The sequence below is a fragment of the Eretmochelys imbricata genome, chromosome 9 (genome assembly GCF_965152235.1).
Source record: "Eretmochelys imbricata isolate rEreImb1 chromosome 9, rEreImb1.hap1, whole genome shotgun sequence".
Taxonomy (NCBI): domain Eukaryota; kingdom Metazoa; phylum Chordata; order Testudines; family Cheloniidae; genus Eretmochelys; species Eretmochelys imbricata.
The window spans coordinates 56,411,778-56,437,023 of NC_135580.1; the positions used below are offsets into that span (position 1 = coordinate 56,411,778).

A 25,246-nucleotide genomic window follows, 5' to 3' on the forward strand; every position below is an offset into this window, starting at 1 on the left:
GTCTGAATGGTCTGGACTAGTTAGGGCCATGGCATAGAGACCACTAAATAAAATGAGTCTCACACATTGTATGGAACATTCTGGCTATCACTTCCGATAACACTCAAGGTGCACACACAGGACAGGCTTCACCAGGGTTCCACTCGGCATGCTTCCTGTGTTGCTACAGAAATCCAGTTTCAGATTCGGATTCTCTTGATGGCAGAGTTTGGCTCAAGCGTCTAGTCCACATCAGTTTGGGTTATCTTTTTTCCTACTCTCAGTATATATGCAGGCGGAGCCTGCAGGAGCCTCACAGGACTTAGCAACGAAAGCAACGGGAAAAAGACAAATTACAAAATCAAACCCACCATTGCCATGGAAGAGCTGTATTTCAAGCCCATTTCATGAGCTAGGCCTAGGGATTTCAGTATGTAATGTTGACTGCTCCCAGCAGGTGTCACTGTACAGCAGGAGGGCTTATTACCTCTAATCCAGTGGTCTCCAACCGTTTTAGACACAAGATCACTTTCTGAATTTAAGTGCAACCCAGGATCTACCCCGCCCCTCCCCTGAGGCCCCACCCTGCTCACTCCATCCTCCATCATTCGCTCTCCCACACTCTCACTCACTTTCACCGTGCTGAGGCAGGGAGTTGGGGTGCGGGAGGGAGTGCAGACTCTGGGCTGGGGCTGAGGGGTTTGGAGTGTGGGAGAGGGCTCTGGCCTGAGCCTGGGGCAGGGGGTTGGGGTGCAGGAGGGGGTGAGGGGTGCAAGCTCTGGGAGGGAGTTTGGGTGCAGGAGGGGGCTCCAGACTGGGGCTGAGTGCTGAGGTGCACAAGGGGGTATGGGGTGCTGGCTCTGGGAGGGGCCTCAGGGCTGGGGTTGGGGTGCAGGAGGGGGTGCACAATGCAGTCTCTGGGAGGGAGTTTGGGTGCGGGAGGGCTCCAAGTTGGGGCTGAGTGTTGGGGTACAGGAGGCTGTATGGGGTGCTGGCTCCAGGAGGGGGCTCAGGGCTGGGGCAGAGGGTTGAAGTGTGGGAGGGAGTTTGGGGTGCAGGAGGGGGCACAGGGTGATGGCTCTGGGACGGGGCTCAGGGCTGGGGCAGGGGGCTAGGGTGCAAGAGGGGTGAAAATTCCCGCCGGGCAGCACTTACCTTAGTCAGCAGCGCAGCGGGGCTAAGGCAGGCCCCACACCACTTCTGGAAGCAGCCAACATGCCCGTGTGGCCCCTGGGGGGTGGGGGGACATGGCTTTGCATGCTGCCACTCTCTGTAGGCACTGCCACCACAGTTCCCATTGTCCGCAGTTCCCTGTTCCCAGCCAATGGGAGCTGCGGAGGTGATGCTTGTAGGAAGGAGCAGCATGCGGAGACCCCTGCCCCCTCCTCCAGGGGTTAGGGGAATGCTAGCTGCTTCCAGGAGTGGCGTGGGGCCAGGTTCTCAGCAGGCAGAGAGCCTGCCTTAGCCCCACTGTGCCACTGGACTTTTAGCAGCTGGAGATCGCGATTGACTGTCAGAGGTCCCAGGATCAACCAGTCGATCGTGATCTACCGGTTGGTGACCACTGCTCTAATCCAAGGTCCACATGAAACATGAAGGCAAAAATACATGCAAAAATGGTGATAATTCAAACAAATAAACCATCACTTTGTCCTTCCAAATCCTGGGCAGGACCACTCAAGCCCTAAGTGAGGGTCCCAGCCTCTCCTACTGGACATGGTTTCCCAGGAAGGGCTCTGTCCACTTTGATGTATCCATGAAGATGGAGGAAGAGCTGTGGTAGAGCCAGAGGCACGGCAGGGCTCCCTCCCTTGTCCAAATATCTTTAGCACAATCATAAACTTCCATCTCCACCCGGTAGTCACCATCCAGGCCCTTCCAGCGTCCACCTGTCACAAAGAGTTTGCCTCCCAGTGGCACCATGCCTCCGTTTTCATGCAGAGTGTGAAGCAGCTGCACCTGAAGGAGATATCAGTCATGATATAGGGCTATAGCTCACTCGCACCACATCACAATATATGGAATCCAGGCTGCCTTACACAGGAGGCAGTCATTATATACAGACAGACAAACAGAGTTCCGCACAGCTTGAGTTCCAGCTTTGTCTTTGGTTCTTTACCAGGCGCCACACCTGGTTGGAACTCTGTACTGCATACAGAAACATGGAGGGTCTGAGTAACATCCTGCAAGTAAACATCTTTCCATCTCCATTTCCTACAAGAGGAAAGGGGGTGGAAGAACAGGTTTGTCTTCAGTGCAAAGTTAACTCAGGTGATTGACATCCAGATTAGTCCAGTCTGGGTGTGTGCAGCCACACTGAAAAGCCACATCCCAGTTGCTGAGCCCTTATTGGCTCTACACTCTCTAGGACTTCTAGCGGCACATCCCATGGTTCTTTGCACTGCAGTGAACTAAGCCCCTCTGGGATTCTTTCCCAGTGAATTGTGGGAGAACTTGTCTGTCCTTCTGGGCATGCAGGGGGAATTGTGGGAAGGCACTGGAGGACTGTCAGCACTGGAGGGATTTATCCTCTGTCCTCACTGCAAAGTGGATGGGTTACCAGCCCACATAAAAACAGTCCAAGTACTCTATCTAACACATAACCCAGCCAGGCTGGCTTTCCTGGGCTGAAAGTCCCACTAAACCCAGGTGAGCTCTTTTGGGGGTCAGGGAGAACTCGCAAGGAAGACCCTGAGTGAATTGCACAGGGCACATATGCAATAAGGAGTCACTTCTGGGCTCAAATCTCAAAGAGCTCATAAGTGGAATGAGGTTCTGGGATCTCAACCCAGCTCCTAGAGGACCCAGCAGCATTGTTAAGATGTGATGAGACATCCATGTTACTGAGCTGAATGGGAATTGCATGAGGGGCCCTGCTGACAGTGCCATGACTTGTGTGCATCAATCATATCTAGTGCTGAAGTGGGGCTGGCACGTTGTTCCAGCGATGCCCTGGGGCCCAGCACTTACTGAAGAATTTAAAGCTTTCATTAAAATAAATAAATCATTTTCCAAATGAGCCACTGAAATCCATAGGGAGGGCTTCAGGTGCTGAGCACCTCTGAAAACCAAGCTGATTTCATGCAGATACTTAACTGGGAACTTAGGTGCCTAGATGTGAAACTTTTGGCCTAAATTTGTAGCTCAGATAGCTGTAAAGAAAATTTTGTAAATCCCACCCAATAAATACAGGTAGCTTATAACAATAGCAGCCTAATAGCCTGAGTACTGGACTAGGATTAAGGAAACCTGGGTTCTAGTCCTGTCTCTGCCACTGGCCTATTGGGGAATTTGGGCAAGTCACTTCACTTCTCTGTTTCTGAGTCTCCAGCTGTAAACAATACAGATAATGATAGTTTGTGCATTACTGATGAAAAGTGCTGGTGAGAGCCCTGCAGTATTATTATTAAAAGAGCTCCCAGGTGTCCCAGAAACATCTTAACTAATTTAATCTGTCTGTGGTATTTCTATGGTGCCTATCACACTGGGATTTACATGTCAATGAGGAGTTAAATCTGAAGCCTAATTATGACACTTACATATCATAAGAACATAAGAATGGCCCTACTGGGTCAGACCAAAGGTCCATCTAGCCCAGTATCCTGTCTTCTGACAGTGGCCAGTGCCAGGTGCCCCAGAGGGAATGAACAGAACAGGTAATCATCAAATGATCCATTGCCTGTCGCTCATTCCCAGCTTCTGGCAAACAGAGGCTAGGGACACCATCCCTGCCCATCCTGGCTAATAGCTATTGATGGACCTAACCTCCATGAATTTATCTAGTTCTTTTTTGAACCCTGCTATGGTCTTGGCCTTCACAACATCCTCTGGCAAGGAGTTCCACAGGTTGACTGTGTGTTGTGTGAAGAAATACTTCCTTTTATTTATTTTAAACCTGCTGCCTATTAATTTCATTTGGTGACCCCCTAGTTCTTGTGTTATGAGAAGTAGTAAACAACACTTCCTTATCTACTTTCTCTACATCAGTCATGATTTTATAGACCTCAATCATATCTCCTTTTAGCCGTCTCTTTTCCAAGCTGAAAAGTCCCAGTCTTATTAATCTCTCCTCATACGGAAGCAGTTCCATACCCCTAATCATTTTTGTTGCCATTTTCTGAAACTTTTCCAATTCCAATATATCTTTTTTGAGATGGGATGACCACATCTGCACACAGTATTCAAGATGAGGGCGTACAATGGATTTATATAGAGGCAACATGATATTTCCTGTCCTATAATCTATCCCTTTCTTAATTATTTCCAGCATTCTGTTTGCTTTTTTGACTGCCACTGCACATTGAGTGGATGTTTTCAGAGAACTATCCACAATGACTTCAAGATCTCTTTCCTGAGTGGTAACAGCTAATTTAGACCCCAGTAACAGCTAAATTAGACCCATAGTGACATGGCTAAGTAGGTTTCAGTAGTTCACTCAGCCAGGGTGGCTGGCTATTACCGGAGCTCCACTTCCATAACCCCACCTCAAAATATATACAGGACAAAAGTGGCATAAGACCCAGCTAGGGTCACAGGCCCTATCCCTTCTTTCTGAGTCTATCAGTATCACTTTTATTACAGTAGTGTCTAAGCTGAGACAGGGCTCAAGGCCCCACTGTGCTAGGTGTTGAACACACCTGGAAAGCAATGACAGTTACTGGGAACTTACAGGCGATGACAGGTGGTGAGAAAAAGCTGGGGCAGGGGGGGAAGGGAGTCCTGACCAGAGCAATACCCAGAAGTTGCGGTGCTTACACTGAATCCTGACACCAGGACAGGTGGGTGGGATGACATGAAAGAAATAGACAAAGTAAAGCTGGGGCTGTAACTGAAATCAGCCAAGTTACCAGCCCATTCTGTCTGCCTGCTTGCCCCACTTTGCACAAGGACACTTGATCAGGATACCTTCAGCTTCTCCTAGACCAATGGTTCTCAACCAGGTGTCTGGGGCCCCCTTGGGGACCACGAGAGGGTTCAGGGGGTCCGCCATGCATAGCTGGTATTATACTCGCTAGGACCCAGGGCAGAAAGCCAGAGCCTCACTGCACAGGACTGCAACCCAGGGCCCAAAGCCCACCACTCAGGGCTAACGTCAAAGCCTGAGCAATTTAGCTTCACAATGCTCCCTGTGGCATGGGGACCTGAGTAATTGCCCTGCTTTCTACCTATGCAAAAGATGTTGTGGCACAGCTGGGCCATGGAGCATGTTGGGGGGGGCCTCAGAAAGAGAAAGGTTGAGAACCCCTGTCAGAGATGACCAGTGTCAGAGTAGCAGCCATGTTAGTCTGTATTCGCAAAAAGAAAAGGAGGACTTGTGGCACCTTAGAGACTAACACATTTATTTGAGCATACAGCTCACTTCATCGGATGCAACTGTCAGAGATGATGCTACTAAAGCTGTGCTGGGTGATCCTAGACCTGAGGAGCACTCTGCTCTACAGGCAGAGAAGGAAGGAGAACTGTGCATTCTATGCTGAAAGAGTTAACAGAACCAGTCCCAGAACTGGAACCAATGGGTGACCAATGGAGCACTGAAAGTTATTCATAAGCAGAAAAAAAGGAAGCTGAGGGAGGGAGAGACTGGCAGGGCTTTCTCTGCACCTGTCTGGAGTATTGGCAGCTTGGTCAGCTGAGCACTGACGCCATGTGAACAGCTGCAGCAGGATTTCAGAATGATCTTGTGTAACCCAACCCTGCAACAACATTAAACACACAGCTCCTTGAAGGCCAGCGGGGCCCAGGGAAGTGGGTTATGCCATGTTGCTTCCTGAGGCCCCCTCACTCCAAGTCAGGTCTTTTTGGGGCTCTGGGATAGGCATTTAGGGGGTTAGAACAAAGCTACCAGCTACCAGCTTCCCTTTGGCCGGAGAATCACTCAGAGACGAGAACAAGCCTCTGTTTGAGGGTCCCATTGCCAGGGACTCGGGTGGTAGAAGCAGCAATGGCTGGGGCTTTACTTTGAGCTGTGGGGAAATGAATTTGGGTGTCTCAGCTCACTGGCCCCTCACTCCAACCCCAGTCAGTTCAATAGATGGTTGTGGCAGACACTTACACAGAAGGAATGCAGAATGGAACTAGCCTCCAGGCCAAATTGCCCACAAGCCACAGAAGAAGTGGTCTGACCCAAGGCCATGTTAGTGGGTCAATGTGGAGAAGCCTAGGATTGAATAACTATTGTGACCAAGCCTTGCTTTCTCCCAACATAGGGTTATAGAGAAGGGGTGTCCTGATACTCTGGGTTAGGCACTATGAAATCCACATACATATCAAATAGAGCCCTCCTTCCAACATGGCACTGGGGAATCCATGTCCAGCATGGTGCACCCCAGTGACCCACTCCACCTACCTTCTGCCAGATGTTAGCATCTGGATCATACACATACACCTTCTTTGTGTTGTCCCCAATGAGGTAAATTGCTCCATGCAGGGAGGCACAGCGCGGGGCAGAGAGGTACTTTGGGATGAATGGGGATGCGATTACACTCCACACATCTGCCAGAAACAGCCATCATCAGTTAGTGAAAGTGCTTAGGAGCCTTGACTAGTAATAAAGTTATCACAGGGTGTTAATGAGTCACAGGGTGACAGAGTCACAAGGACGGGAGAGAGCAGGCTGGCCCACCATAGTAGCTTGCTGGGCTGATTCCCATATCACTTACACTGGTGTAAATCAGGAGTCAACCCATTTACATTCATGGCATTATATGGGTGTAAATACTCTCAGAATCAGGCCCTATAACTGACCTCTTACCATATGGGCCTTGGGCAAGGCAGTCATGAGGGGTTTTCGCCATGCATTGTCTGACCTGATTAACATTAGCCTGGCATGTAATTCACTTGTAGGGAGCAAACTGTGGTCCTGAGACCAGCTGGACACTGGCATGGATGTGAAGAGGCAAAAGAGGGAGCATATTTTGGAATTGTCTCAATTTATCTATCTTTGTGCTAGTTTCAAAGGTTAAAGCTTCTGGTGAGTCCATATGCGGTTAAACTGGGCTACAGTATTTAAATCAGCTAATGGAGTGAAGACACATCTCTTCTTTCACAGGAACTAGACAGCACCAGTCTCGCTTTAACCATTCTGGTGTATCATTTAGGGACAGAGCAAAGGCTGATTCTGGGTACCAGCTAACATAGGCTTGTCATATGACTCCTTTACGCAAGGTATTCTAATGCTCACTTTGTATAACTTTGTATAACTTTATATAACAGTCACTTTGTATAACTTCAGGGCAATGTATCTAAGACCTTCTGAGTAAGAGGATGGCTGCCAATAAAGGGTTTCCTAAACATGTGAGCCACTAATAGCTCAAAAATAACTTTCCAGGCTCATAGATCATCATATTGTCATGTGCCACTGCCATATCATGCTGATGTCATATGCACATTTGTCCCTCTAAGACACACTTAGTGGCAGCACTGGAAAGGGAATCACAAAGGAGCCAGCACACCTGGCCTTCCAATGAAGAACCACATCAGATGGGGGAAAGAGTGTCCACATGGTAGTGGGAGACACAGGGCCAGAATGTGAGACCCTTACTCCCCCTGGGAAACAGTTACTCACTTGAGCAATATTATTATAATACCCAGTTCTTATGTCATGCTTCTAATAAATTGCTCTCACAGTGCTTTACAAAGGATTCAGTATCATGATCTCAATTTCACAAATGGAGAAACTGAGGCACAGAGAGGTGATGGGGCTAGCTCAAAGTCACCCATGGGCCAACTGCAGCACCAGGGATAGAAGCCAGCTCTGAGTCCCAGTTCAGTGCTCTGTCCACTAGGCCACACTGCCTCCGCTTGCCTTCAATAGACCTAGCTTGTGTAAGTTAATACTCACGAGGGAGAGTAAGAGGTTCACAATCTGGCCCACAGTGAACATTTCCTGAACTAGAAGAGAACACAAGTCTGGGGTTCACTTTGGGGAAGAGATGATAGCTGAGGCTGACCCAGTTTGCTCATCCATAATACTCTAAATCACTGTGTAGGTAGCACTTTTACCTCATTTAAATTTGGTTCATGCTCACTAATGTTCTCATACTGGGTCTTATGAAACTCCATGTAAGTAAATTACCAGAGACAGTTCAATGTTTTGTATGTTTTAAATAACTGGAAATGGCTACATGAAACGGGCAGCAACTGTTTGGAGTTTTACCGTACCTAAGGGAACAAGGCACCAACCCTAAGCTGGTGGAAATCAGTATCGTTCCATGGAGGGCAATGGAGCTATGCCAAGTCACCCCAAGTTAAAGAATTTAGGTCTTGACACAGAATGAGTGCCGAATTTACAGCGTCTCTCAGCAGGAATCCTTGCTTCCTGCTGCACAATGGGCACCACGTTCCCTGGCCCCTGATTCGAGATGAACAGGCTGACACAAACATAACTCACGCATCACACACTCACATATGCTCTGGTTCTATTTCATGCAGGACAACACACGTTGTAGGTGAACACGTTGATGCACGTGCGCCAGGACTGGCAAAGTATTGTTGGGAGGGACCTTTCTGAGGCTTGGGCCTTTGCGTCCAAAATTCCTGTTGCTGTTCCTTCTCCTTACCTATGATAGGGTTGTAACACTGCAGTGTTAGTGCATTGTACTTGACAGCACAAGAGCCAACGAGGTAGAGCTTCCCCAGACATCCAGTTGCAGTGAAGTTGCTAACATACTTCAGGGCAGGGCTGATGGGGCACCAGCTATTATTATAAGGGTCATAGCACTCCACCTCCACCGTGTCCACTGTGGTCCCTACATACCAAGAGAGGAGACAGGTGAGAGGTTAGCACAGCACAGGGAGTATTATTTGCATTGCAGTAGCATCGGGAGTCCAGAGCCCCACTGTGCCACTGCTGTACAAACACATGACAAAGAGACAGGCCCTGACCCAAAGTGCTTCCAATCTCAGTACAAGACAGGAGACAACAGACGGATACAAAAAACAGGGAGCACAAGGAAACAATTTGACCAGAGCGATCAGCATGCTGAGCATGCTGGTCTGCAGGCTTCTCAGCAGGGGATCTGAAGGAGGACAATGAGCTGGCCTTATGGGTGTCTCCATACAGAAGGGCCTTATCAGAGACTGACAGACAAGAGAGAGGGGAGGTGGCCAGAGAGACGGATGGTGCCTACCCCCAATGGCATAGATCTCTCCATTGAGGACAGCACTGGCATGGTTTGTTCTGGGTTTCAGCATTGGTGCAATGAGTTTCCATGCACCCTCCTTGAGACGGAAGCACCAGGACTGGGTTGTGGACCAGGTGTCATTCTGCGTCCCCCTGGAGCCACCTAGGAAGAGAATAATCCATCACACACAGAGACAAAATGTTGTAAGGTAGAGTCAGCCCTGCCCAGAGTAGTGGTCCTACACTGCATCTTTTGCCTTGACATCTAGGCCCCTTTACAGGCATTAAATTAAACTGTGATTTGAAGACAACTTTACGAAGAACACAGCACCACAGGCTGCTGGCTGCAGCTCAATAGAAGCAACCCCAGAAAATAAAAACAAACTAATCTAAAGTCCAAACAAACAAAAGGTCACCAAATTTAAACACAGGCAGATTGTGAGAAGGAGTAAAATCCACAGGAGAGAACCCTCTACTGAAAAGCCCAGCTACTGCCAGGCCTAGCAAGATGAACTTCAGCAGGTACCAACCACGGTAGATAGAGAGACAAGGGGGTCTCTCTCGAAAAACCACACCATCCAAGCATGAAGTACAGCCTGGGACATAATTAATTCATGGCACTGTGGTGTCATGGGCCATTCTTCCATTCATTAATTTAATTAAATCAATCAAAGAGCGCTGAACTTATACAACCTGAAAATTGCTGAACTACTGCCCAGGAGCTATGTGATAGCACTGAACTTCCTCAGAGTTGCTGCTTATTAGCAAAATGTCCTCTGGATGCCATGGAAAGAGTAACATTTATTAAATTAATTTGTCATTTATTTTCTCTGTTTCATTAAACAGAAAAAAATACCCTGTGGGGCCACCAGACCAGACACGTGAAGGGAAACACAAGGAATTCCAAAGGTTAGGTTCCAGCTTAGGTTCAGCGGAGGGGTTGGATGAGATCCCCAAGTTACATACCTGTGACATAAACATAATTATTTAGTGCCACCAGAGAAAAGCCCCATTTATTGTAGTCTGGAAAGTCAGGAAGAGCCATCCATCTTTCTGAAACACAGAAAAGTCATAAAGAACCTAAAGGCTTAGACCAGATCCAAAGGCATAAGCCACTACATACTTCCCAGTGCTTCTGTCTTCCCAACATATGACCGAAATGCAAGACAACATGCCTCCTCTGCTCTAAATAACAGGTAGGATCAGAACTGTTAAAATGGTCCCTTCCCCAGATTTCCCTGCCCCCCTCCAACACTCCCCTAGCTATTTGGCACAACTGGTCTTTAGGAAATTCACTGGAGCCAGATCCTCATGTACTGCTGCAAATGGAAGGAATATTGAACAGGAGTCTTTACAGCTCGCCAGTAACAAAAGCTGGCCAAACTCCACCAAGTTTTTGCAATACATTGAACTGCACAACTGCCATTCATTTCACTCTGGATGTATTCTTGGAAAGGAAAGTAGGAAGCCTAAGAACAGCTCCTATTCTATTCTGAACAGTGTTACGCAGGCTCCCTTAAACAACACCCCAATATTCCTCAGCCATCTCTGCTGTAATGCTGTAGGAGATAGGTGAGGAAAGCTTACAAGTGTAATTCTGATGGAATCCTTTCCTCTTTTGGTATCCAAATGGCTCCACCCACAGTTCTTAAAGAATCGAAACTAAACCGGCCATTAAAATGGAAATCTCCTCATTCTGTGGGCCCCATCCCAGCTGGTGTAAATCAACACAGTTCCACTGACCTCATGGAGCTACACCAATTTACAACCAACTGGGGATCTGGCCCATTATCTTCAGTGGCATTACAATAATTTACACCTACTGGGGATCCGGCCCTGATACTGTAGACATGTACTAGAATCCCTGTATCTGCCTCTGGCAGTCACCAGTGCTTTGAGCTTCCACCATACCTGTCTGTGCCACACTGTACATGGCGTGAGGGGAAACCTGCCCCACGCCTGTGGAAATCAGTTTGTGCCTGGAAGTGTGAGATTGCGTACACTTTTCATACCATGCAGGACTACAATGGCTACCCACTGACTATTCCACTGGTGCTGGAGCGTATCTCTTCTGTACGATACTGAAGCATACCCGTGTTAAAACTGTTCTCCTGTCTGATGGCCTGACCTACAGCTCACTGAAGTCAGTGGGAATCTTTTCATTGACTTCAATGGACATTTGCTCAGGCTCTTACAACATGGCACGGGGAGGCTGAGACCCGGCTATGTTCATTTGGCTACAGGGGAATTGTGTGTGTTAATTAGCTCTGGTCCTTGCGTACATAATGTTGTCAAAGTCTCCTGCAATTGCATCAGTCTGCCAGGATTATGCCCTGTCTCCACACCCAAGCTGCAGAAAGTCTGACTCATGGGCTTGTCACCTGGGGAATAGAGCTAGCATTAGGCTGTGCGATTGCGAGAGCATCAGCCTGTGGGGAAACCAGCTGTTCAGCGAATGACAAAAGCCAAGGACACCCAGAGCATTACATCACCCTGGTAATGGCTTCATTCTAGGATGAATGCGGCTGGTTACTGTGCGTGTCTAAATCTCTGATGTAAAGGGTTCGCTGGTAGTTTAGCCCCTGGCATGGCCACGTTGTTTGTGAGCCACCAGCACAGGGCCCCGCAGCATGGTTCCAGGACCACTCTCAGGAACCGAGGCCTCTGAGATACTAAGGAGCTTGCGGCTTGTTATGGACTTGGAAACTGTGACCAGACTCTCGGCACCCAGGCGTCTTTTTTTGTTTGTTTTTAATCTGCATTTTAGAACCAATTGGACACTAGAGCCGCGTGAGGTGTGGGGCGCTCTCATCACCCACCCTCCCAGGGCCAGTTCAGGCCTCCATTAGTGGCCCTGTGGATAAGGATGGGCAATAGTCAGAATAAATGGGTCCAATCTGGCTCCACTGAAGTCAGTGAGAGTTTGGCTGCTGGCTTCCATGGAACCAGGATCCAGCATCCTGGGACGGATATGGGGAGGAAGAGTCTATTTTTTGGTCTATGGGGAGACAATGACTGAGAGACTCCATTCCTTCTTGTGCATAGGGTCTGAATGAGACCCCTGTCTTCTCACACAAATGGCTTTCACACCTCCAGTTTGAAAACACTGACATGTAGTTTACTTATTTTAATCTCAACCACCACCCTTTACAGGCCTGGGAAGCAACTCTATTTACAAGGACATACCAACATCACCCCTCTTTGCCAGAGAGGGGTCATGCTAGCCCTGATCATGCTAGCCCCTCCCACTTTCCTTTTCTGTCTCTCATTCCCACTTTGCACTTCCTTCTTATGCACCTTTCTGCTTTTCCAGTTAATGGGTTAACTAGCTCCTTAGCTCCCTAGCAATTAGCCCCAGCTTTTCTCAGTCAGGCCCTTCTCGGGGAAATTAATTGGCCTTCCAGTGAGCAGACTGCTAGTTCAGCTGCTGGTTCTCAGTCCTGCCACATGTATTTTATACAAACAATACTAGCTGCCATTTCAAAGGGGGGTTGGCATCATCCCCTCCTAACAGACAGAAAACTGAAGAGGTGCCAACATTTTCAAATGTAACCCCTGAATTTGGGCCCCTTTGTTTAAAACTATAGGGCCTAAGTGATGTGGCTGAGCCAGAGTCAGAGCTGGGAAGAGAAGGCAGGTCTCCTGATTTCAGGTCCTTCGTCCTCTCTAGGGGACCACACACCATCAGCAAACCCACCCACCCACCCACCCCGCACAAACTACACCAAGGCACCGTTAGCTGTGTGAGTTCATCCTCTCGATCCTACTCAATAGCTTTGGACAGGTGACACACAGAGGCTAAGAAAAGACCAGAACACATAGGAACTGGCAGAAGTTTCTCTCTCAAGCTTAAGAGAGAAAGACTGCATATCTATTGCATCACACGCTTTGCCCACAAAACTTTTAGGGCCAAATCCAGGGCTCCATCTTCTTAGCACTAATCCAGCAGTGCACAGGGGATGGAGAGTGGTTCGAACAAGGCAGCAGTGTAAGACCTCCAGTAGACAACAGAAACTCCGCTCCAATACTGCAGTTATTCAGCCATCTGCATCACTGAAGTCCTGCCTGAGCTGGATGTAACCCTGGGTGTAGCAAAGAGGCAGGTCTCCCTCAGAGATTGACAGTGAGGGAGGGCCAGACGCCCCCCAGTGGGTGGAACCAGGAAGGCCACGCTCACCATGCCAGAAGCACAGGGGCGGAACAGGAAGTATAAAAGGCGGGCCCTGTAACTCATTTGGGTAGCAGCTGCTAAAGGAGATGGACATGTTTCCCCCACTGTTGAGGCAGGAGCCTGCAGAAGACTTCAGTTACCCTGAGGACTTGCCCAAGCTACCAGAGCTGCCAGACACAACCAATGCTGAAGAGCTGCTGGGATTGCCACTGGCAGTATACCCTGAGGAGACAGAGGATATACAAGTACACCTTGAGAGGAGGGTAGGAAGGAGCCCAGGGATAGCCAGCTGTAGTCTGGCTGCAGGGGCATCTGAAACACGATCAGTGTGTTGCAGTGGGATTCCTTGCTGACCCAGTGGCAGACTGCTCTGCTACTGTTAGGGCCCTGGGCTGGGATGCAGTGGAGTCTGGTGGGCCTGCATCCCCCTATCTTTGGCAGTACTCCCCCTCTTTAGGCCAAGAGGCCTGTGCTTGCCTGTCTCCCCCCAGAGCCAGGTTGACAAATTGGACCTGACCTGACCCGACCCCTTGCTGGAGCCTGCTAGTCTGTGTTCGGTGCTCACCCTTTCCTGAAGTCTAGAACCCAAGACTGTGTTTGGTACCCTGCCCTGTCTGAGGGCCTGAGTTCCCTGACTATACCCTGCCTGAGGGTTGGGCTTTAGATTGTTTGGTGTCCTGCCCTGCCTGAGGGCTTGGGCCCCTGAACCACTCACTGCTCTACCCTGCTGAAGGGATCGAGCACCAAGACTGCAACTTTCCCATTATCTTAGATTGTTCTTACAGGGTGTGGCCTCCCTCAGAGGTTGACAGCAAGGAAGGGCCACACATGCGTATGCTGGGCCTGGCCTGAACCTCAGCTAGAAACAGGCTTGGTTTTGCTTGCTTACTGGTCTTGGGATTGTAAAAGGCAAAGTTCTGGGAGACTGGCAACTGCACGTCTTCTGCCTCATGCTCTTCCAGAGCTCGACCCGCGACCACCACCAGCACTTCCTCCAGCTTCTGTGGAAGGGCAAGTAGGCTCTTCTGGACAAAGGACCTGTTTTCCACCTTATAGGAGATAAAAAAAACATGTCACCAGGCTCAGCGGCTAGGCCCAAGCTCCTCATTCTCCTGGACAGGCGTTCTAGAATGGCAGTAAGTCTTTTCTGGTGGTGGGTGGAGAGCCAGGTGGCTTCCTCTCTGGCTCTAGTGGCTGCTTCTGCCTCTGCAGGAGGCTGTCTGCAGACTCAGGCAGACAGTGCTGTATCACTTACACTCAAGGGCATATTCTCAAGCTTTCCTTGGCCACCAGAAGGACTACAAACCTTCTGTGTAAAATGCAAGCTGAGATTCCAATGTCATCACGTGGCTCTGGAATCCAGGGCACATGCCTATGAGTTTATCCAGCCTTGGCGCAATGGGAGTTTTGGAAACGTGCATGCTGCCAGCCCAAAATCATCTACGTTATGGAAAATGGGATGGGAGGGGGGAGAGAGAGAGAGCAAAGCCTGCTGAGCAGGGAGTTTGGGGGGCCCCATCCACTGCAGCCTCAGCTTGGGCCAGCATTCCCTGCTGCCTGCTCTCTGCCTGACATGCTCCTTCAGCCCCGAGGCTGCTACAATTCACATTATCTGGGTAGAAAAATCACTCTGTCTCCCTCCTTTAGCCCTGTGTGGACTGACCATGCTACTGCTGCTCCCAGGGCTCACAGTGTAGACTGTGTGTTGCACTGCTGCTGGACATCCTCCCACTAGCACTATCTGCCCAAGCAGCACAGCTTGCTTATTGCCTATTAACCACTGTACCTGCCTGCCCAGCAGCTACAGCTCTGGAGCCCTGTGCCAAGCTGGGTTAACCATGGTGGCTTGCATAGGTCCCTTCCCATTCACTGGGAGCATTTGGAGGGGGTTTCTGTGCTTGCTTATCCATTGAAAGCAGGTGCCTTTCCTGCCCACAAAGTCCTGTGTCTCCGTGACCCTCACCCCCGCTGCACTCTTCACAAAGAGAAAAGGAGTACTTGTGGCACCTTAGAGACTAACCAGTTTATTTGAGCATGAGCTTTGAAAGCTCATGCTCAAATAAACTGGTTAGTCTCTAAGGTGCCACAAGTACTCCTTTTCTTTTTGCGAATACAGACTAACACGGCTGTTACTCTGAAATCTTCACAAAGAGAACATCAACGTCAAATTACTGTCTACTAGCCATCAAAGGAAACTCTTCCAGTGTCGATTTGATTTAAATCACTAGTCAGGAAGACTTGATTTAATCATGGATTTCTACATAAAAGTGTATTCTTGTTGGGTGTTATAACCTTAATATATATTCTTCACAACTCAGAGATATAGGTTTCATTTTTAGAAAGTACACACTATACATCTTAAGTGATTTATTTTGAAAACTTTTCAGATTAGTTTTACAGCTATATCAGAAAATGAACAATTGTTTGGTTATTTCATTTACCAAAGGTAATTGAAGCAGATATTTATGAAGTCATTGGGAGGTGAACTATCTCCAATTCAACAGGTTAATCAATAATATTCGGAGGATTTTCTTGCCCTGCTGTGTTAGGAGGAGAACATCACCAGACAGACATTTAAATTGTTTTAGTTAACTAAAACAATGATGTTATGTATTCTAGATTTTTTTCTTCAACAGCAAACATATAATTTAACAAACAAGCATGTGAATTTTTGAATTTAGTTAAATATTCAAGTTTTTTAAAATCAGGTTTGTTTTTGTTAATTGTTAACTAAAATAGTTAATGAAATATATTTTAAAAAAACAAATTAAATCAACTATATCAGTTAACTCAATATGAGAAACTTAAAATGGCTTCTGCAACTAACTCAGTTGTCTTCACCTTCATTTTCCTGTTTGTTCATAATCTGGAAAAGAAAAACAAGCTTTCCTGCTTTTTCAGATCCCAAACAATTTCTCAATTTGGAATGAATTAGTTCAAAGGAAGAAAATATTCTTTCTACACTGGCAGAAGAAGCTACTGCTGTTAAAAGTGAGATTATCACTTCAACGGTCTCTGAATCCAAGTATTAAGTGACTTCCACCAGTTCACTGGTGTGACTTCCTTTAAAACATCAGCAAACATATATTTCTTGAATGATTCACCCTTAGCTCTGAAGTTTTTATAGTTGGCATTATGGAAGATGATTGCTGGATGTCCATGTCGTAGCCAACTCCTCTTCATCAGCAGTTAATGTTTGACCCTGGTACCTAGTATTGAGGATATTTGCGAAAAAATGAGCTGGAGATAGTGCTTGTCCCATTTCATTTTTTTAATGCTTGTAATTTAACTCTGTCATTGCATATTTCCCCTTTTAAGATCTCATTCAGTTCCTTCCAAATGTCAACAGCACCAGCAATAAAACAGCGATTTCCCTGCACTTTGTTCAAGGCTACAGAAATAGGCTTCAGGGCGCTCAGCATGTGTTCAACATTTCTCTTAAGCCCAATGTTGAGAACTTCGGCTGTGACAGTGCCATCTATTTTTTCATGATTTTGTTCAGACTGTCATCAAATTAGGCCAGTGCTTGATACAGTGCTCAAAACAGTCCACTACTCAGTTCCATTGCACGTCTTGTGGGAGAGTTAGCTTGGTTCCTCCCACTTTTTTAGAGCAACTGCTGCAAAATGGTGTTACGGAAGTATTTTGCAATTTCAACAACATTAGCCTTTATTTCTGGAACACTGAAGTCTTTGGCTAGGAGGTGCATCAAATGAGCACTGCAACTGTATGTTAGCTGGGGACTCTCTTCATTCTCTTCTAAATTTCTTCTCATCTTGGATACATTTGCAGCATTTTCTGTGACCAAGCTGCGTACTAGACATTTGAATTGTTTTTCACAGTTTGTTATAGCTTTTACTGCTACTTCTTGTAAGTATTCTGCTGTGTGTGCATTTCCTAATGTATCAATTGTTTCTGTAAGGAAGACATTCCCTTCTTCTGTTGTCACAGAAGCACATACAACAGGATCATTATGGACATTGCTCCACCCATCAAGACTCGGGTTAACAATTTCACCCTCTAGACCTTTTGCACACTGCTCAATTTCTTTCCTCCAGTTTATCCAGCGATTTGGCTGCAACATCTGCTCTGTTCGATGGACTGTATCCTGGTCTTAATGACTGAACCATGTTAATGAAGTGTGGGTTCTCAATCATACAGAAATGAGAGTTTGTTGCATAAACAAACCGGGCAATTTTTTCATCAATTACCTCTTCTTGTAATCTGCTGGTTCTTATCACGAACTTATCCATGGTTGTCAGGTCCGGCTCTAGGCACCAGGAAAGCAAACACGTGCTTGGGGCAGCACAATTCCAGGGGTGGCATTCTGGCCACCCCCTTTTTTTTCCCCCCTTGGGCACTTACGCTCTCGGAGGATCCAAAGAACTGAGGAAGAGGGACGCCTGCTGAAAGAAACATGCTAGCTCCAGGCTGGATGCCGGGGCATAGACATTGACAAGAGGCAACATGAGCCCTTCCACCCAAACCCGGAGGTGCAGCAGGTGCATCTAGTCCAACCCCCTGCTCAAAGCAGGACCAATCCCCAACTAAATCATCCCAGCCAGGCCTTTGTCAAGCCTGACCTCAAAAACTTCTAAGGAAGCAGATTCCACCACCTCCCTAGGTAACGCATTCCAGTGTTTCACGACCCTCCTAGTGAAAAAGTGTTTCCTAATATCCAACCTAAACCTCCCCCACTGCAACTTGAGACCATTACTCCTCGTTCTGTCATCTGCTACCACTGGGAACAGTCTAGATCCATCCTCTTTGGAACCCCCTTTCAGGTAGTTGAAAGCAGCTATCAAATCCCCCCTCATTCTTCTCTTCTGCAGACTAAATAATCCCAGTTCCCTCAGCCTCTCCTCATAAGTCATGTGTTCCAGACCCCTAATCATTTTTGTTGCCCTCTGCTGGACTCTTTCCAATTTTTCCACATCCTTCTTGTAGTGTGGGGCCCAAAACTGGACAAAGTACTCCAGATAAGGCCTCACCAATGTCAAATAGAGGGGAACGATCACATCCCTCAACCTGCTGGCAATGCCCCTACTTATACATCCCAAAATGCCATTGGCCTTCTTGGCAACAAGGGCACACTGTTGACTCATATCCAGATTCTCGTCCACTGTAACCCCTAGGTCCTTTTCTGCAGAACTGCTGCCTAGCCATTCAGTCCCTAGTCTGTAGCAGTGCATGGGATTCTTCTTTCTTAAGTGCAGAACTCTGCACTTATCCTTGCTAAACCACATCGGATTACTTTTGGCCCAATTGTCTAATTTGTCTAGGGCCCTCTGTATCCTATCCCTACCCTCCAGAATATCTACCTCTCCCAGTTTAGTGTCATCTGCAAACTTGCTGAGGGTGTAATCCACACCATCCTCCAGATCATTTATGAAGATATTGAACAAAACTGGCCCAAGGACCGACCCTTGGGGCACTCCACTTGATACCAGCTGCCAACTAGACATGGAGCCATTGATCACTACCCATTGAGCCTGACAATCTAGCCAGCTTTCTATCCACCTTATAGTCCATTCATCCTGCCCATACTTCTGTAACTTGCTGGCAAGAATACTGTGGGAGACCATGTCAAAAGCTTTGCTAAAGTCAAGGAACAACACATCTACCGCTTTTCCCCCCATCCACAGAGCCAGTTATCTTGTCACAGAAAGCAATTAGATTAGTCAGGCATGACTTGCCCTTGGTGAATCCATGCTGACTATACCTGATCACTTTCCTCTCCTTTAAGTGCTTCAGAATTGATTGCTTGAGGACCTGTTCCATGATTTTTCCAGGGACTGAGGTGAGGCTGACTGGCCTGTAGTTCCCAGGATCATCCTCCTTCCCTTTTTTTAAAGATGGGCACTACATTAGCCTTTGACCAGTCGTCCAGGACCTCCCCCAGTCGCCATGAGTTTTCAAAGATAATGGCCAATGGCTCTGCAATCACATCTGCCAACTCCTTTAGCACTCTCAGATGCAGCGCATCCGGCCCCATGGACTTGTGCTTGTCCAGTTTTTCTAAATAGTCCTGAACCACTTCTTTCTTCACAGAGGGCTAGTCACCTCCCCATGCTGTGCTGCCCAGAGCAGCAGTCTGGGAGCTGACCTTGTTCGTGAAGACTGAGGGGAAAAAAAAGCCCTGAGTACATTAGCTTTTTCCACATCCTCTGTCACTAGGTTGCCTCCCTCATTCAGTAAGGGGCCCACATATTCCTTGGCTTTCTTCTTGTTGCTAACATACCTGAAGAAACCCTTCTTGTTACTCTTAACATCTCTTGCCGGTTGCAACCCCAAGTGTGATTTGGCCTTCCTGATTTCACTCCTGCATGCCTGAGCAATATTTTTATACTCTTCCCTGGTCATCTGTCCAGTCTTCCACTTCTTGTCAGCTTCTTTTTTGTGTTTTAAGATCAGCAAGGATTTCACTGTTAAGCCAAGCTGGTCACCTGCCATATTTACTATTCTTTCTACACATCTGGATGCTTTGTTCCTGCAACCTCAATAAGGATGCATTAAAATACAGTCAGCTCTCCTGGACTCCTTTCCCCCTCATGTTATTCTCCCAGGGAATCCTGCCCATCAGTTCCCTGAGGGAGTCAAAGTCTGCTTTTCTGAGTCCAGGGTCCATATTCTGCTTCTCTCCTTTCTTCCTTGTGTCAGGATCCTGAACTCGACCATCTCATGGTCACTGCCTCCCAGGTTCCCGGCCACTTTAGCTTCCCCTACTAATTCTTCCCTGTTTGTGAGCAGCAGATCAAGAACAGCTCTGCCCCTAGTTGGTTACTCCAGCACTTGCACCAGGAAATTGTCCCCTACACTTTCCAAAAACTTCCTGGATTGTCTGTGCACCGCTGTATTGCTCTCCCAGCAGATATCAGGGTGATTGAAGTCTCCCATGAGAACCAGGACCTGCGATCTAGTAACTTCCGTTAGTTGCTGGAAGAAAGCCTGATCCGGTGGTCTATAGCAGACTCCCACCACAACATCACCATTGTTGCTCACGCTTCTAAACTTAATCCAGAGACACTCAGGTTTTTCTGCAGTTTCATACCAGAGCTCTGAGCAGTCATACTGCTCTCTTACTTACAATGCAACTCCGCCACCTTTTCTGCCCTGCCTGTCCTTCTTGAACAGTTTATATCTATCCATGACAGTACTCCAGTCATGTGAGCTATCCCACCAAGTCTCTGTTATTCCAATCACATCATAATTCCTTGACTGTGCCAGGACTTCCAGTTCTCCCTGCTTGTTTCCCAGGCTTCTTGCATTTGTGTATAGGCACTTGAGATAACTTGCTGTTTGTCCTGCTTTCTCAGTATGAGGCAGGAGCCCTCCCTTTTCGTGTTTTCCTGCTTGTGCTTCCTACCGGTATCCCACATCTCCACTTACCTCAGGGCTTTGGTCTCCTTCCCCCGGTGAACCTAGTTTAAAGCCCTCCTCACTAGGTTACCCAGCCTGCTTGCAAAGACGCTCTTCCCTCTCTTCATTAGGTGGAGCCCATCTCTCCCTAGCACTCCTCCTTCTTGCAACATCATCCCATGGTCAAAGAATCCAAAGCCTTCTCTCCAACACCACCTGCGTAGCCATTCATTGACTTCCACGATTCGACAGTCTCTACTTGGGCCTTTTCCTTCCATGGGGAGGATGGACGAGAACACCAATTGCACCTCAAACTCCTTTATCCTTCTTCCCAGAGCCACGTAGTCTGCAGTGATCCACTCAAGGTCATTCCTGGCAGTATCATTGGTGCCCATGTGGAGAAGCAGGAAGGGGTAGTGATCTGAGGGCTTGATGAGTCTCTCCATCACATCGTGAATTCTAGCTCCTGGCAAGCAGCAGACTTCTCGGTTTTCCTGGTCGGGGCAGCAGATAGATGACTCAGTCCCCCTGAGGGGAGTGTCCCCGACCACCACCACCTGCCTCCTTCTCTTGGGAGCGGTGGTCATGGAACCCTCATCCCTAGGACAGTGCATCTGGTGCCACGCCACCTGACTCAGCCCTCAGCACTAGGGACAATGGTGGAGGAAGAACTGCAGCCCCGGATGGGCCAGGAGAGGGGGAAAAACAAACCACCTCCCCAGGGCCCTCGTAAAAAGAAAATGAGGCAAGGCCGGGGGCGGCAGCAAGAGGAGAAGGAAAGGAATAAAGGTTAAGGATAGTAGCAGGGGCTGAAATGGGGACGGGAACAGGGGCAGGGGACTGAGGGCAACCCCACCCAAGGGGGAAGAGGATAAGAAACCTGCAGGGGTTGAGGGGGCTGGGACTCAGAGCGAGGAGCAAACCCAGACCCCTCCCCCACTTCCCAGGCCACTAGCGGGGCCCTCGGGGCCAAAGAGCAGGGGCCAGGGGTGGCATCTTAGCCTTGCCCCCAAGAAAAGTGCAGGACCCACCATACGAACATCGGCCATATTGTCACATACTATAGAATTTATAATCCCTATTCCATGTTGAGAGATTTCCGAGCTATAAAGTATCTTAATTAAAACTATCTTTAGATAGGTGGTTTTTTTTTTCCATTGATTTTTATCCACCGTGAACTCTTCCCCACTGAGGGAGGCAGTTACTGTGAGTAATACTGCTGTGGTAAGCCTGAAAAGCCTTCGAGGATGCAACTGAGCTGCAAGGTACTAATACATGGCATCAGTCACTTCACATGAGGTCCAGGTACCAGATTCTTGGCTTTCAGCAATAGAGCTGATCTACTTCTTTCCTTGGCTGCACAAAAACCCAGCTAGGTTTTATGGTGGCTGTCCAAGGTGAATTATATTATTTGCAGCTAATATTTGTGTTAGGTCACCTTGATCTAACATGATCTCTAAGGCATGGGTCCTAGGAGCCATTCCCTTCCTTTCTGTGTATGGCAGTGCAGGTTAAGTGAACGCACGGGCTCTCAGTGGAGGGCCCTCAATGCTAAAATTTGTTCCCCTGCATCATCAATAGAGCTGGATTCAAGGTCTGTCTCTAGTATCCAAGATTTCCCTGTGGTGATCCAGGTGGATATTTGCTTTGGAGGAAGGTTCTAGTTCTACCTTTTGATAAAAGAACCAAAGACTGTGGGCCAACTCCTCAGCAGGAATAATTAAGAAAGGGATAGATAATAGGACAGGAAATATCATGTTGCCTCTACGTAAATCCATGAATACTGTGTGCAGATGTGGTCATCCCATCTCAAAGATATATTGGAACTGGAAAAGTTTCAGAAAATGGCAACAAAAATGATTAGGGGTATGGAACTGCTTCCGTATGAGGAGAGATTAATAAGACTGGGACTTTTCAGCTTGGAAAAGAGACGGCTAAAAGGAGATATGATTGAGGGCTATAAAATCGTGACTGGTGTAGAGAAAGTAGATAAGGAAGTGTTTACTACTTCTCATAACACAAGAACTAGGGGGTCACCAAATGAAATTAATAGGCAGCAGGTTTAAAATAAATAAAAGGAAGTATTTCTTCATACAACACACAGTCAACCTGTGGAACTCCTTGCCAGAGGATGTTGTGAAGGCCAAGACCATAACAGGGTTCAAAAAAGAACTAGATAAATTCATGGAGGATAGGTCCATCAATAGCTATTAGCCAGGATGGGCAGGGATGGTGTCCCTAGCCTCTGTTTGCCAGAAGCTGGGAATGAGCGACAGGCAATGGATCACTTGATGATTACCTGTTCTGTTCATTCCCTCTGGGGCACCTGGCACTGGCCACTGTCAGAAAACAGGATACTGGGATAGACAGACTTTGGCCTGATACAGTAGGGCCATTCTTATGTGTAAATCAGCATTGCTCTCGCTGTTTCTACCTGCATCCTGAGATGTGGTGAGTGGGGTGTATTTCAAAAAGTGAAGCAATAGGTAAAGTTCACTCTGTTCCATTGTTTGGAATAAACCAAGAATGAATGTGTTATGGAAATTGATTTTTGGATTTATGGAACAACTTTCCACCTCTCCAAGAACTCAGACTCATTAGTTTGGTTCAGATTAGCACCCAAGAATCTCTGTGCTTGTTCAAAGGTACCCCAACTAATTCAGTCTTCTGGGAATCTTGTGAACACACAGTATCCGTGGAAGCATTCTGGCCTGGTCTGGTTCCAGCTGGGTTTGAAATATCCACCTTAGAAGTCTTTCCTGTGGTTTTTATGCCTCCAGGCTCTACCAAAATGCAGTGCTAATGCATGTGAAAATGAAGAAACAATTAACAAACTATGACAGCCTTCCAGGAGCTGGAGGGGTGAGCTCAAATGTTGGGAGAAGGTTTTCAGTTGGTTATTTGACCTGACTTGTCGCCTCAATTTGTCTGTTCACCATTTACACATTTTAAATATAGTCCCTTGAAGGCTTTGGCTAGACAGGAAAGTGTTTCTGGTATAAGCTAAGGGTAAATTTAAACTGATATAGCTATCCTAGTACAAAAAGAAAAGGAGTACTTGTGGCACCTTAGAGACTGCTCAATTTATTTGAGCATAAGTTTTCGTGAGCTACAGCTCACTTCATCGGGTGCATCCGATGAAGTGAGCTGCAGCTCACGAAAGCTCATGCTCAAATAAATTAGTTAGTCTCTAAAGTGCCACAAGTACTCCTTTTCTTTTTGCGAATACAGACTAACACGGGTGTTACTCTGAAACCTATCCTAGTACAACGCTCCTCCTATCCCACCATTCCTGGGCAGACACTCTCATTCTAGGACAAGAGGAGCCTTTATCCCATTAAACTTGGGCAGGAGGTTAAACTAAACCAAAAAAGGCCACTCATCTACCGGACTAGGAGTGTCCTCAAAGTGGGCTATAGTAGTGCAACTATAACTGGTAGACCCTTCCCAGGCAGGGAAGCTAGGAATGGCTGTGGTCACTGAGTGGGAATGGATTGGGGTAAAGCTCCTACAGAGCCTACAGTGGATTTCTGCACTGAGCTGGAAGAGGCTTGGCTACAGAGATGATTTAGGGGGCTCTGAGCCTGCACTGGATTCCTGTGCCTCGCTGACTCTGGGAAAAGCCCCACTTCCCTCTGCTGGCCTTTAGGGCATCTCCCTCAGCATTTCTATAGCACCTTCTAAACCACATTCACCATCAGAGTGGAAAGGTAGTCTGACCTGGACTCTCACACCTAGGAATCTAGTTGCACACTGATGCAGATCATTTTCCCCCTGGCAACCTCCCTCTAGGACAGAAGCTCCATCTATACAGGGCCATTCTGATACCTTACAGCACTGACCGTGCTTCGGTATCTGGAGATGACAGCCTTGCAAGCTTCCGAATCCTGGATCAGCGGCTCAAATGAGAGCAGGTTCTGCAGGTACTGGTCTGGGAGTGAAACCAAGTGCACCAGGTCTAGGAGCTCCGGCAAGTGCTTGGCTCTAGATGCTTCATCATACCTCACCCACCTAAGCACAGCTTCAGCTAGGCTCTGTTCTTCCTGTACCTGCAGCAGGTCATTGGACAAGTAGACTACAAGCCTCTCCTTGGATAGCTGGAGAAACTCCTCCTGGTGTGATACAGCCTCAAAATTCTCCTGCAGGAAAGCCCAGGCCTTTGAGGACACCTCTGGGCAGCCATGGTTCTCCCCAAACGCACAGATGCCCAGGCAGTTGGTTGCATCCATCTGCTGTCTCAGGTAGCGGCTGCAGACTTTCCGTATGGTGGAGAAATGGAGCTGGTTGGAGGTCCGGATTAGCGCCTCCACGTTCCCCTGGTTGATGGTGATCTTTCCTGTGTAAGCAAAGTCGATCAGAGTCTCCATGACAACAGGATCCACCTCTTTGATCTCCACACGGGCTGAGATGCTCTCAATAAAGTCGCCAGTGAACATGGCATTGAAGTAGTGGCTGCAGAGGGCCAGGATGCCACGGTGGCAGGGGAACTCATGCCCACCCACAAGCAGCGTGATGTCAGAGAGCTTCGGATTGGAGCGCAGGCTCCGCAGGCCTTCCAAGATGGCCTGGGGGTGGGATGGGAGGGAGAAATCGAAGTCATCAACGTTCCTCACCAT

At 47.8% G+C, this 25,246-nt stretch overlaps 1 protein-coding gene across 1 annotated transcript; it reads right to left on the bottom strand.

Moving 5' to 3' along the window:
• Positions 1 to 1,686: 1,686 nt before the first annotated feature.
• Positions 1,687 to 25,246, bottom strand: KLHL30 (kelch like family member 30). The gene is made up of 7 exons (XM_077825541.1): positions 24,473 to 25,246; positions 14,161 to 14,293; positions 10,067 to 10,153; positions 9,108 to 9,263; positions 8,538 to 8,726; positions 6,326 to 6,471; positions 1,687 to 1,938 (listed from the first exon to the last, which is right to left on the bottom strand). The coding sequence occupies exons 1-7, from the start codon at positions 25,244 to 25,246 to the stop codon at positions 1,687 to 1,689; spliced, it is 1,737 nt and encodes a 578-aa protein (XP_077681667.1).